A 14091-nucleotide genomic window follows, 5' to 3' on the forward strand; every position below is an offset into this window, starting at 1 on the left:
AAACCAGGACTACTGACTTTGTCAAGGACTGTTAGTTGCATATGCAAAATAATCAACTACTATGGCTTCCTTGTGTACAGTATTGAAAATGCTTCAGTTCTGAAATTATGAGACAGTGAAATATCTATAACGAGTATCTTTGATTTTGCATCATAGGCAGTTAAGGATGGTACTGCTACAGAGTTAAAAACATAATAATAATAAAATTTCACCCTGAGGATGAGGGTAAAAATGGAGAGCCCGATAGGGCCCCGTCTAAACACCTGATTTATAGAACAGCCTGTGCTAAGTACATCAAGACCCATCCCACTTAAAGCCCTGTTGTGCAGGAGAGGTCATGGACAGGGTAAGATATCAAGGTGGGAGAAGAGCTATTTCTTCACTGGGGGTGTAAAGGCTTGAGTATTTAGGGCAGGTCTTTGTCGGTGCTTGTGTGCTTCCTTTATTATCAACTTCATGACTGATGTGGATTGTTTGATATGTGGGAGAATGATGTTTCAGTTTCTGGCTCATAAATTGAGGTGGTTTTCCTCTTGTATCTTTTGTTTTGCATTTCTTGATTTTGAGTCTAGCCGTGTTGTGACTCCATCTGTGGCACTGATATCTTGAGATATGATTTGATTACTGAGAGCTTTCAACCAGATAACAAGGATAAGCAGAACCTTACACTGCAACAAACCAAGCATACCTTTTTCTCAAATTATTGATGGCACATTTGGTTAGCAACACCCCTAAACAAATGAGCTCCTCCTTTGGGACTGTTGAGCATATTTAACAGGTTAGCATAGTTAGCTTGCAAACACATGTTCGCTGCCTTCAGAATATTCCATGTGGTGCTTTTTCTTACAATCAATTTAATTGGAGGGTTGTGTGTTTTGCTGTTAAAGTTATGAATATGTACAGCATTTCTTGAATCCTTATCTTGCCTGTGTCTCATGTTTAGATTGCCCTGACAAATGCTCCTTTTCTACAGCATGTAAAATACAAAACAGGCAGCAGAGAAGTTTGCAGCAAACATTTAAAGCAACACTTCAAAGTTTGCACTAGGTTGCCTCTTCTCTTCACAAGGTGTGCTTGTCACATTCACTGGAGAGGTTTAGAATGCCCCAATACCTGCAACAAGCACACATTAAAAATGAACACATATGTGGTGTACCTTCATTGAGTTTAAGAATCATATAGGGTTTTGATATGCACCTGATCATTACTGACTCTGAGAGAGTGCCAGTGGCAGAAATACGCTCCAGGCTGCAGTGGCACCTGGACCCGGGGTGAAGGGGCTAGTGACTGATCCATTTGTCATACTTTCACTGGTGACCTTTGCAGTATTGTAATGCAACTGATATGTTCTCCACTTGTTAGCTGCCATAGTGGGGTTGTCACTACACAGCTAGCTGTCTTTTATATATTTCATCTGAATTTGTCAAGGAACAGAGGTCTCAATACAGTCTGTTTAACCCCTCATCTATTTTGTGAGAAGTGTCTGTGTGTGTCGGATGACATCTCTCTTGTTATGTTACTTCCTCCAGATTTCAGACAATACAAATACAAATCCCACAGTTAGCAAGCACTATAAAGACAAGTTATCATGTTTTATGGTTCTAATACTTAAACCAGTCATATAATAACATTATATGAGGTGAATTGTCTATGTGCAGATGTTATTCACTTATTTGCTTCACAGTCGAAAGGCTCCCTTGCTGAAATTCAGATCGGGAATTACATCTGCCAGTTGAAGATGTAGGGGGGTCAATAGAGTAAGTGGGTGGAGCCAGTGTAGTATGTGGGTGGAGCCGGACCAAGTGGGTGTGGCCTCTGACAAACATTTGAGCACCTGGACTTCATATTTTACAAATTAAGCACTGCTGGCAAGTGCAAAGACAGTCAAAGAATGAGGTGCCGTTTGTTGAACTGATTTTATTTAAGGAAAACAGTGGTTCAGGGGTGGCCTAATTAGGTCCAAAGAAGCTAAAGAAGTTACTTAAACTTGATGTTAAATCAATCTGGGAGCAAAACATGTAGGGCAACATGTGATTACCCCTTATTGTCTATGTGATATTTCGTCAACCTCCACTTTTTCACTCAAGTCACGATATGCACTCTGTCACTTATGTGAGCACCTGAACGTATATCTACATGTTGAAAATACGAAATGTTTAAACATTTCACATGTTGCCCTACTAGTTTTGCTCCCAGATTGATGTAATATCAAGTTTAAGTAACTTATTTCGCTTTGATGGACCTAATTAGGCAACCCCTGAACCATTGTTTTCCTTAAATACGTCACAACCCCACCCCCCCCAGGTTCACTTTAAGGGGTACCCTTGTTTCCTTAAACTACTGTTTGTAGAACTGAAGCACAGAACAACAAATACCGCCAGTAGCAAGCAGGGTGGAAATACTCAACATCTCCCTGTAAAGGTGCACGCAAGGTAAATTGATTTCATTTTATGTCAATTTGTTATAAATTATTAGAAACAAAATGTGAATAACATTGATCACTTACCACATGATGACAGCCACTAATCTCATGATGGCTTCATTCAGGCTGTCAAAAAAATCCTTCAGTGCCTTTCCTTGCTCCTTCATGTTCCCAATGACTAAGCCAAAGCACATTGAGAAGACCACCAGACCGAGAGCGTTGACCCCGTTCACAGCCCCCGGCACAGGGATCATTTCTTCCCTCATCTTGGTCAACGTCTGCAAGGCCTCTGAGACGTTGTTAATGGTGGCAGCTGCAATGGCTGTTTCGTTTGCCGGCAATGGTATTTTGTAAAGCTTCTTTTCATAATTTGTTTTGAACTAATGGAAGAAGAAATAATGGAACAATTACATTTTCTGCTGTGTGTTAGATGACAAAACAGTATTTTTTCTCCTGTCTATTTTATTAAGTTTTCCTTACCTAGTCATAACAACTAGGAAGGATTTGAGGATCATCTCGACACATTAACAGTTAATGTTGTTCTCTCGGCTGAGCTGAGGAAATGAACTGTCTTCAATTAATGACTTGCACTGGCAAACCCAACAGGTCAAGCTTTTTCAATCTGTTTGTAGTGTAGTGTGTTGTTATTATTTTTTGCAGATATATGCCAGATAAATTAAATAATACAACTAAAAAAATGCTACAATCTAAATATTGAGGTAATATGCATACAATTAAAACATAAATAGGAATTTAAACATTGCACCAGGTTGCACTGTTTTGGAAGTTGTTGGGCACTCTAGAAAATAAATGATAAAAGAGAAAATGGGTGACCTGCTATAAATCTAGTACAGAGGACAGCTAAAGGGGTTGCCCAACATCACTGATATGAGGTGCACTCTTTTTCACGCATATTTGCACATAATTAGGCAAACAATGTAATTTCTGTGAAAATAAAATGTAAGTCAATCAAACAGGTGGGCTGACCCATTGCCCCATGCAGTCTAAGAGATGGTGTTGAGGCAAATAACATAAAAAGAGAGAAGGAACATACAGAGGAATAAATATGAATGAAAACAAGTATTGGTGTTTTGATTTTTCACAAAACATCACAGAAACAATCTGACACAGATTGAATAATGGTACCTCTAAGTATGAGGGAGGCAGAAGATGCTGGTAGAGAATGAAAGGTAAGATTTACCAATATGCCATAGGTTTAGGCATCAGACGAAAAGAGATATAGACTTTAGATTATACTATGGTTTTAGGTGTCACCGGGATACAAAGCAAGAGAAAGGAATAAAGGGAGGTAAGGAGGAGAGTCTAGGAAAGAAGAACTAAAGAAAAGAATATCTGTTCTGGAAGGGTCTAAGGTAAGGAAAGAACAGTACAATCCTGAAGGCAAGGCAGACTGCCATGCAGAAATGCAGTAGATGAGAGAGCAGAGAAGGAGCTAAACAAAAAAGAATATTTTGTAATATCCGTGAAAGGGAGGTTTTAGAAACAAAGAGGAATATTACAATCAACAATGAAGGTTTACTAGATAGAGAATAGAAGAGAACAAAGTACCAATGCCGTGGGAACATAGATGAGGAAGATGTGTGAGGTTTTTGGCATGACTAATTTAAGTTAAACAATGGAATCAAGGAAAAACACACACAACAGGATCTACAGCAGAAAAAGTGTGAAGGTGACCAGACACTCCCACCCTCTTTAGTTCACTCCTTCAGGTTTTTTTTACATCCCCGCTTTCTCCCTTTGACATTCAGTTCAGTTCAAATGTATTAATGTTTAGACTCAGGTCTTTAAAACATAAATACATGATGAATTAAATTTACATTAACATTAAAATTAAGAATTCTTCTAATACAGATTCAGTCTTATTGTCCTACCCTATGCCCAGGCCAAAAATACTTGGCTACACTTCATCAAAAAACACGTCTTCCCTCAGGGTGCCTACATTTCTAGCCCATACATATTTTAACAAAACTTGCCATGGCAAAAGCAACATCTAAAATTACAAATCCAACAAAAGAGCAAACGCATTATTGCGATGTTTTATGCCATACTTTATTTTAAAAAAAGCAAAAGAAGCAATTGATGGACGGAATGCTGGACAATATAAACATTCACCCCCACTCACAAGGGTCTTGGTTTAATCCATCATTCTTTTGCTCACCGCACCACCCCAAGACAAATACAAAAAGAACAATTGAGTGACAGAATGCAGACCAATGTCATACATTCACCCCAGTACAGAAATCTGGGCCTAAATCCATCGGTTTTTTTATCACCATGCCATTCGAGTTTGGACCCAGCCATATGCAAATCAGTCTTGACCCTGTTCCTTGTGGGAACTGTCCAGCCCGAACTGCCAAGCGAGGTCCTCCCTGGACCAGAAACAAGCATCCTGGGACTGGGTTCAAGGCATCACCCTTCATCAGCCAGGCTAGCTTGAATACAGTGGTGTAGTGAGCATGGGGCCAACATCTGGGCATACCATTCCCACTTAGGGCGACATATGCAAAAGAAACAATTGATGGACATTGATGGACGGAATGCTGGCTATAAAAACCTTTGAGAAGAAAATTGCCCAACACATAGGGTTAGTCTTAATAACAATTGCGGGAAGATTATCTGGTCCAGCTACTTTAGTCAGATTTAAAGGGGTTATTAACTTGACCATAGATTGGACAGAGAAGTCTCCAATGCCTCCTCCTCCAATTCTGGCCAGTTATCCCTCACAATTTCCTCCCATTGCTTGTAAATATCCCTTAAGAAGGTTACCCAATCTGTTTCTGGAACCATGCATCTTACCGGATGTGTCACATTACCACATCCCTTCTTGACTAACTTCCAAAATGTTCTCATGTCCTTACACTGGAGGGTGCTATTCATGAGGTTCCAATTAGATTGATAATAGGCCTGCTTCTTAGCCCTAACCAGGGTATCAAACGCCATTTTTTATGATTATAGTTCTCAAGAGTAATCATAAGGTCCCTGGAGTGCCTGACTCTTCCTGCTTTCCTTAGCTCCTTCCTAACCTCAAGCACTCCTTTATCAAACCACGGCTGCTTTGGGGACCATCTAGACTTTTCCTGTCTTACTTCCTTAGTACACAGCCTTGCTATTGGGGTCAACGCTTAACTACCTTGGTAATGTTCTTAGCATACCATTCCAAGACTGTCAACCTCTTATCCCTCCCAAGATCCAGCTCGCTAAAGTTTTGATACTGCGTCAGTTGGGTCTTGTACCTTTCATCTATTATTGTTGTAAGACGTTTTGTGAAAACAACTTCCATCAGGATCACCCGCTCCCTGAATAATAAGTCTGCAGCAATAACCATTTTCATACCCCAATGATCACTGACCCTGATTCTTAGCACCTCAAAACCTTTACAGAGGTCAAAAAGCCATGCCTGTATAAACATATAGTCTATTGGGCAGTGCTGGTTCCCATGCAGATAGGTTTGGGCTGCCGGTGAATCCCCTTAAAGCATCAGTTTAAACCGAAAAACCCTAACCCCGGGATAAATTGCGTACTTTTCCCCTCTAACTTAGATTGAGCAAATTCTGGGAAGATTGCATTTGGGAAACCATAGGATTCTAGCATATGTGAGTCTCCCACGTCTACCTTAAAGGTTAAAGTCTCCTGAAAGGAGAACCGAGGGGGCCCCTCTCATTTCTGTCAGACCAACCATATCCCTCTGGAGTACCTCCCACATCTCCGCCCAGGACTCTTCGTGGTTTATATAGACATTAGGCTATTTTTCAGCAGAGAGCCATCATACAGAGCCAAGGAGCAAGCCAATAGCCTTTCACTACTTGTCTGGATGATTTATGCACCTTTACTACATTCAGTTGAGACTAGTGTCAAAAGGTCACCTCTTATTTGTCTGGAACCTATTTTAGTTCCTCCTTTAGTAAACTGCGTAAACCCACTTTGATGGATCAGATCACCACCAACCCAGTCTCCTGGAAGCAAACTACCTCATTGTACTCCCATAATTGAGTAAGATCTATTGTTTTTATTAAGTTCCCCAACCCTTGAACATTTCAGGATATGACCCCCAAGCCGGCGGGTGCAGCTGCAACCTAGTCCATCCGTACCCCCAAGATAAAACACCCTCCCTCAAGATAAAACACTCTCCCTTTGACATTGTTTTCCCATCTTTCTCTTCATCCTTTTACCCCCTCGTGTTTTTCTCTCTTTTGGTCTGGATCAAAGACTGATGAGGAAAAAATTTACCAGTCTCCAAAAATAAGTGCTGGTGGACCCTACCTGCAGCCACCAGCTCAAATGTAATCACTGGTTGGTAGTGACCAGTCTGTGGGCCCAATTACCAAAACTATCTGCGCACCCACTTTCATTTTAGATGCTCAGTTTAATTGACTTGCAAGTGAAACTTCACTGGTAAGACAATTTACTCACACAATATTACCCTACAATGACGTAACATTACATGGACATAAACCTGCTCCGAGGGAATGTGAGAGGGCATTCTATGGCAGGAATGAATTGGAAAGTTGATAAACACCCACAAACTCATGAGTTTTCCCACAGCCCAGTTTCCAGCCTGCGTAGGGCCAGAGATTACTGTTATGTGCAGGAATGATGGGAGTTTAGAGGATGGGGTTTCTCTATAGGGTGTAATACTACCGAGTTCCTACCTATACCTTCCATGTACTTATATATCTACATATTTATTTCTTTACTTCCACTGTAAAAAAAATATATTAAAAAAACACAGTTGAGTTTCTCCAATGCACTACCCTATATTTCACGCTAAACATCTCTCAATATATCCTCTACCTCCACTTTTTCACTGATCCCAAACCTCATTCTCCTACTATGATCTCCAAAATAAGCCTTTCTAGACTCTTGCCTTCTCTATCCCTCCATGCATCACTCCAAACCTCATTTTACTACTAAGATCTCCCAAACAACTCTTTCTAAATTTGTCCTTCATGTATCCCTCCTTAGACTCATTGTTCACCTCATTTTACTACTATGATCTCCTTAATCCATTTTTAGAGACTCTTCCCTCCTCCAATTCTCATTTACTCGTCCCAAGCCTCTTCCTACTACTATGATCTGCCAATAAACACTTTCTAGACCCTTCCCTCTTCTATCCCTCCATTCTCCTTTTCAATCCAACAAATAGGCTCACATGTCCACTCCTCAAATTAATTCATATTTACCTACACTAATTCATCAATTCTCCTTTTGAGTTCCAGAGTAGCGTGCTACTTTACGAAAAGCACTTTGACGCTTCGTCAGATGTAGTAAGCGCTATATAAATATAATTACATACAATTGTATAACTTTGTAAATTACTAAAGCTATTGATCGTCTTGTTGTATGGTACTCTTTCCCTTTTCATTCTCTCATTTCCTATTTTGTTTCTTTTATGGCTCTTCCTAGGTCCCAAAAGGAATCATTCGTTAAAAAGGCCTACGCTCAGTTCAGGCTTCTTTTGGAAGCATTCTGGCTCTTACACTTGTGCAGGCAAACAGCCAAAACATTCAGAAGAATTATTGCATGGCACTGGCTGCCTGTTTGGGATATCAATGGAGTGCAATAGTTCATTATATGGAAGCTGGAAAGATTAACCTGCACATTATGCAGTGCATAAAACACATGAATGCCTAATAATGAATGCCGACTAAAGCTTGGGATAAATGTCAGCTTATTGGTGCGTGTCGGATGCCATAAAAGAGCGGAAGTTTTCTCCTTGTAAAGTTTAGAGCCAAGTGGGGGTGGCCAAGAACATGAGTCAAAGAATGAAGAGTGAAGAAGATGAGGTAATGCCACCCAGCTCGTCCATTCCCTTTTGCATGGATTTGTTGTACCTCACATTGGGAAAAGTGAAGTTCCATCACCAGCCCCAAAGTATTGCAGAAGTGCCAAACAAATTATATACATTTAACTGAAATCCTTGCATGAAACCATTTAAATATAGAATCAGCAGGTGTCTATTGGCAAGACAAAGCAGATGATAAATCCTTCGACTTGCACTTTCAATCAGATACTGCACAACATTAGTCAGTAACAATGTGTTAGATGCTATTGTGAACCCCTCATACCCTGGATGAACCAAGTGTTTAATGCACTGCAGCATTTTTTGCCATTGCTTGAAGTCTTACCTGTTTAAAGCAAGCTTCCACCATGTTTGGAGGGAACATATTTCTGTGGAGTTAAAGAAGGTTTACAGTGAGATTGTTTGATGATATGAAATAACATAACAGAAAATACGTATGACTTTTCACAACAGATCTGTGTTTGCAAATGTGACTTTTTGACTTCCTAACAAAGCAACAACCACTGCCTACGTCGAAGTGTTTATGGGCTTTGTTTAGAATTTAATAGGATTAGGTTATTGGTAAAATCCTGAGATCCCACGTGACAACTTTAGAGACTGGAGCACAGATTATGTCACTGTTATGGCAGAACCCCCTCCACCGGGCCACCAGGCACACACCAGTTCTAGAACAGACAGTGACAATTGCTCCATAATTTTGACATTGGATGCCATGAGAAGAAGACCAAGTATAAAAGTGGGTCTTGTCAGCTCAGAGATGGGGCCAGTAACCTGTGAATCTGTCTCTGGGCCTAGTGACTCCCCAGGTGTCTCCCTAGGACCGCTGCGCATGTGTGACTGGCTGTTTATTAGAAACTCCTAGGGCTCCCTACGGGCAGTGGAAAAGGGTGCCTGGGACCCCTGCATGCATGCAGAAATTGGGAAGTGGCGAACCTGGGCCCTTCAGGCACCATCTCAGTAAATGTGTGATAGTTATTGTTATTGTTATTGTTATTGTTAAAAGATTTCTTGAGCGCCTGGCTGCCCGTGAGCGTCCCCGCGCTGAATAAGTACAGATGGAATCTGAGGGGAAGGCTTTATGGGAACAGCCAGGTTTTCAGGGCTTTTCGAAATGCCAGCAGGTTTGGCTGTGCGCGGATGTCAAGGGGGAGGGAGTTCCACAATCTGGAGGCGTTGTGGGAGAAACGCCGACCTCCTGATCGTGATCTCTTGATCTTGGGTGTTAGCGTTAGGTGGGCATTAGAGGATCGGAGTGACTGGGGAATAGTGACTGGGGAATCCACTCTGTGCACCAATTCCTTGGGGTGGGGGTTCAAACCCCGGTGTGAGTAAACCAAGGAATTACCCATGTATCCAGTGTTTGCAGAATCCCTGCGATTCTTTCCCACTGATATGGCCATGCCAGTATTACCAGGCCTGGAGGTGTGCCCAGTCGGAAACTTTGAGTTGCACCAGTCGGTTTTACAGGACCGTTTTTGAATGGAGCTATTGACTGATGTGCACCACTGTCCCAACTCTGACACTTGGCAAGAGGCAATGCTTCAGTCAAAGTCAAAATCAGGGCCCACGAGCTACACTTTTATTTCTAAAGGAGCAGACAGTGCAATCACTGAAATGTTGGGCTAGTAAGTTGGAAGTGAAATAAAATCAAACAGAAGTTAAAGCACCGTTCATTTGTATACCTGGGAATCTCAAACTTTTTGGGGACATGAGCAACATTTGTATATCCAACAAATAGTGAGCAAGTCAATGTGAAGACAATACTAGCAATTTTCAATAATGCCAAGTTGGTACATTTTGCAATTTCCCATATTGAGAAATATTGCACGCTTCGCACTTATCCACAATGTGGTACGACTTGTACCTCACCGGTAAAACTGTGCGTTTGTTGGATAACATAAACGTCAGGATTGTTGCAGACTGATTCCAGGCACACCCTAAGGATATTTTGGCCTGTGTCCCTGCTAGGCCACAGAGCACTATCAGCACCCCTAACCTTACAGGGTAACAAATGTGTGTGCAACCTCAGAACATTACAACCCTGGTCCCCCAAGGAAATCATGATAACAGATATAGAACTATTTAGCTTGGCCTCTCATGCATACCTAAAGAAATACACAAGAAATACTCAGCAAGGCATTTCAATATTTACTGAAGCATTGTGATTCTTGTATAAAATATGTGTGTTGCGATAATCAATAGAATGAAACAGAAAAGAGTAATTAGCATTACAAAAATGGTGAAAAAGATTAACATTTCCACCATTGCGCTAAGACAGTGAATATATGCAGGCATATTAATACTGTGTATAGTGTACTCTTACCTAGCGCTCACAAACCTAGTCTTGCCTAGGGTAGGTGATCTGCCAAACCCTGCCGTGGTTTAACTCCCCACTGCTTGCGGCTAAGTGCCATTAGGCAGAGTGTCTTGTTATAGAGCTGGACATCCCTCGTGTTGGTAAGCAGGAATCAGCTGAGCTGGAATTCCAGCAAGCAGTGACCTTGCTGTGTCAGCTGAGTGCTCCTCTTTCCCAACAAGGAAGTGGTTCTGTATATATAATAAACAGAGCCCATGTATCCATGTCGCAAACCTCTGTCAGGCTGCAAATGTTTATTCTAGTTGTATAGTGTTGGCCCCTACTGGACAATAACATAAATAACATTTGCATAGTGAACTTGACCCCTTGTACTGAATGTTCAAGGTGTTGTGATTTTTTTTTTTTTTAAGACGTTTATTATTATTCAAAAAAGAAATGCAGTACAAATAGCAATGCCTACAACCCTGTGGGCCGGCTGCAACAGGTCGGCGGGTCATCGGGGCAGTTATTTACTGGAGTAGGCGCCCTGTGGCCGTTAGCTCGTCCTCTACATTGCTAGACCACAGGTGGTGTATACTTGCCCCCCTTATTCAGCAAACCATCTACTCTTTAAATGACGTCTCATTTTACAATTTTACTATGAATAAACCATTAACTTTGCAAACAATATAAACAAAGCAGTTTGTAACAGCGTGTCCCAGCGTTTCTGTTGCGCCAGTGTTGTGCCTTGGCCCTCCGGCATGCACGACTCCAATGGCCCCGTGGACAGTGCAGTGCGAACTGGGAGTGGGGTAGCGTAGCGCGGGGACAGTGGTGCGCACGTGCGGGTAGCTGTGGAGCTGCGGAGGGCCAGCCTCTGTGTGCGAGTGTGTCTCACCCACCGTCAACCCAGCGTGCGGCGCGCGCAGCAGACAGTATAGGTGCCCTAGCTATGTTCCTGATGGACGCTGCCCGCACCCGGGCTCGCTGCCGAGTGTTTAGCTAGGGGCAACCTTCCACCATAGTGTGGTGGCGGGTAGGATTACAGCTGGGAAAAACAGGGGGCCGAAACCGCAAATGGGGGGTGTGTGTGGGGTAAGAAGAGGGGGGGGTGTACTCGTGGGGGCAGTGTCGGGGGTGCGGTGCCGAGGGCGAGAGTCGGGTCAGTGTGCGGTGGAGAGCCCCCGTGTGGGTGGTTGGCTGTGCCCGCGACACGCGTGACTAAGGGTCGGCGTTGCTCCCTGGGAGGGTGTGTCGTGCGGTCGTGTCAATGTTATCGTCGCCCCTGGGGCGTCCGTCCTTCTCAGTTACCTCTGTGTGAGTCCTCTGGCCTCGCCCTCCCCCTGTAGGGTCCCCAGGATGTCATCCCAGTGGCGTGCGATCGGGAACTGCCGCAGACCCGCTATCTCCTCCCTGCGCAGCGCTGTACCCTCTGCTCTGGCCCAATTAATGAAGGATGTATACCAGTGTGCGGGGGTGGGGGGTTCACGCCTCTTCCAGTGCCTGGTGAGCAGTCGCTTGGCCGTGATGAGACCCAGATCCCAGAACCGTGCTTGCGTTTTATTTTGTTTGGTCCGTTTGTATAGCCCAAGAACACATGCCTCCCACGTTTCAGGTAATCCCGGGCCTGTGCTATGAATCAAGAGTGACGTCACCTCTCCCCAGTATGTAGACAGGGACGGGCAGTGCCAAAGCATGTGCAGTATGTCCGCACCCAGTAGGTCGCATCTGGGGCAGGCGGCGGTGTCGGTCTCGAAGTATTTGTTTATTCTATCCGGTGATAGGTACGCCTGATGCAGTATGTACAACTGGATGGTTCGGAAGCGGGAGTTGCGCGGAATGTTCCCAGGGCTGGCCAGGATCAGGTTCCATTCCTTATCCGTCCAGTCCCTTCCACGGTGGGCCGCCCACTTATCCCTGATCGGCCGCGTGGGCCTTTGAGTGTGTGTGAGGAGTGCCTGTGCCAGCCAGTGTACAATGTGTGAACCTCTGCCCATAACATGCAGGTACTGAATCAGCAGATGGGTCGGTGGCTCCTCCCGGATAACTCCCCAGGATTCCGTGTATGCCCTCACCACCGACGCGTGGAGCAGAAATTGCCCTGCCGGCAGGCCCGTGCCCTCTGACAACGCCGTGAAGGGAAGCAGGGCTCCATCCGCAAACAGGTCGCCCATTGTCTCTACTCCGGCTGCAATCCAGAGCTCCATGCTGCGTAATGTCACCAACCCGTTCCTCCGGGGGGTACCCACCAGTGGGAGGGCGGGAGCATATGGCCTGACAGCCTGCGTCAGCTTCAGGCCACGGACGAAGCATTTGCGGGCCACTGCCACGTGTAGGGGCAGTGGGCGGGGTCCCCTGGTCAGCGGATGAAACAGGGCGCATACCTGTGGATGTGTCCACTGGTGTACCGCGTTAGCCGTGTCATCGAGATGTGTGTCGCTGAGCCAATATGCCACCCATTGCAGCTGCGCAGCCAGGTAGTACAGCTCCATGTTGGGGACTGCCAGCCCGCCCTCCGCTGTCGGGGAGTACAACTTCGCCAGGGCCACTCGTGGGCGTCCCGTGTTCCAGATCAGGTCGCGGACCATTGATTCCAGTTCACGGAATATTCTCGTGGGGACATACAGCGGGATATTCGCAAAGTGGTATAGGAGCCTAGGTAGTGCTATCATTTTAGTCAGCGCTATCCGGCTGGGCACGTTCAGCGGCAAGGACTTCCAGAAGGCCATCTGAGCCCGCAAAGAGGAGATGGCACGCACTAGGTTGCCCTCCAGTATGCTCTGTGGGTCTCTGTAGATGTAGAGCCCAAGGTACTTGAATGTGGTCGGGTACCAGGCAAGCCGGGCGCCTCCAAGGCGCACATCGCACTCCCCCAGGTCTGAGCTGAACGAGTATACCCCAGACTTGGTCCAGTTGACCCTGAGGCCCGACACTTCCTCGAAAGTCTGGAAAATGTCCGACAACACGGCGGGCACCGCGGTGAGATCTCGCACATAGAGTAGCAGGTCGTCTGCGTAGAGCGAGACTGTGTGTATTCCGTCCGCCAGCGGGATCCCCCATTCCGCTCCCTTATCCCGCAAGAGAGCTGCCAGGGGTTCAATGGCCAGAGAGAAAAGGAGGGGTGACAGGGGGCAGCCCTGTCTGGTGCCCCTGCGCACCCGTACCGTCTCTGATATCAGCCTACCCGTCCGCACACAGACGCAGGGCCTCTGGTAAAGTAGCCCGACCATGTCCGCAAATGCATCCCCTACGCCAAGTTTGTCTAGCACCGCTCCCAAGAACGGCCATTCCACTGAGTCAAAGGCCTTCTCCAGATCCAAGACGAGACACCCCGATCTCGGCCAGTGTTGTGCGGCTGCTTCTTGAACCCTGAAGAGGCGGCGCAGGTTGCGAGAGGTGCTCCTCGCTGGCATGAACCCGTTCTGGTCCGTGTGCACCAGGGCTGGGACTTCCAAGGCCAGGCGGCGAGCTAACAGGGAGGTGAAGATTTTGTAGTCCGTGTTCAACATGGCTACAGGCCTGTAGGACCCCATGCACGTGCCATCCCTGCCG

At 45.1% G+C, this 14091-nt stretch overlaps 1 protein-coding gene across 2 annotated transcripts in view; it reads right to left on the reverse strand.

Annotated features, from left to right (window-relative positions):
• SLC1A3 (solute carrier family 1 member 3) overlaps window positions 1–14091 on the reverse strand; it is a 203383-nt gene that overhangs the window by 26939 nt on the left and 162353 nt on the right. For both annotated transcript variants that reach the window (XM_078674953.1, XM_078674954.1), the window contains exons 5-6: window positions 8569–8611; window positions 2507–2802 (exon numbers count right to left, since the gene is read on the reverse strand). In XM_078674953.1, coding sequence (XP_078531079.1) covers window positions 2507–2802; window positions 8569–8611 — 339 coding nt within the window. The remainder of the gene's footprint in view (window positions 1–2506; window positions 2803–8568; window positions 8612–14091) is intronic.

This window comes from Lissotriton helveticus, chromosome 2_1 (genome assembly GCF_964261635.1).
Source record: "Lissotriton helveticus chromosome 2_1, aLisHel1.1, whole genome shotgun sequence".
NCBI classification, from domain to species: Eukaryota; Metazoa; Chordata; class Amphibia; order Caudata; family Salamandridae; genus Lissotriton; species Lissotriton helveticus.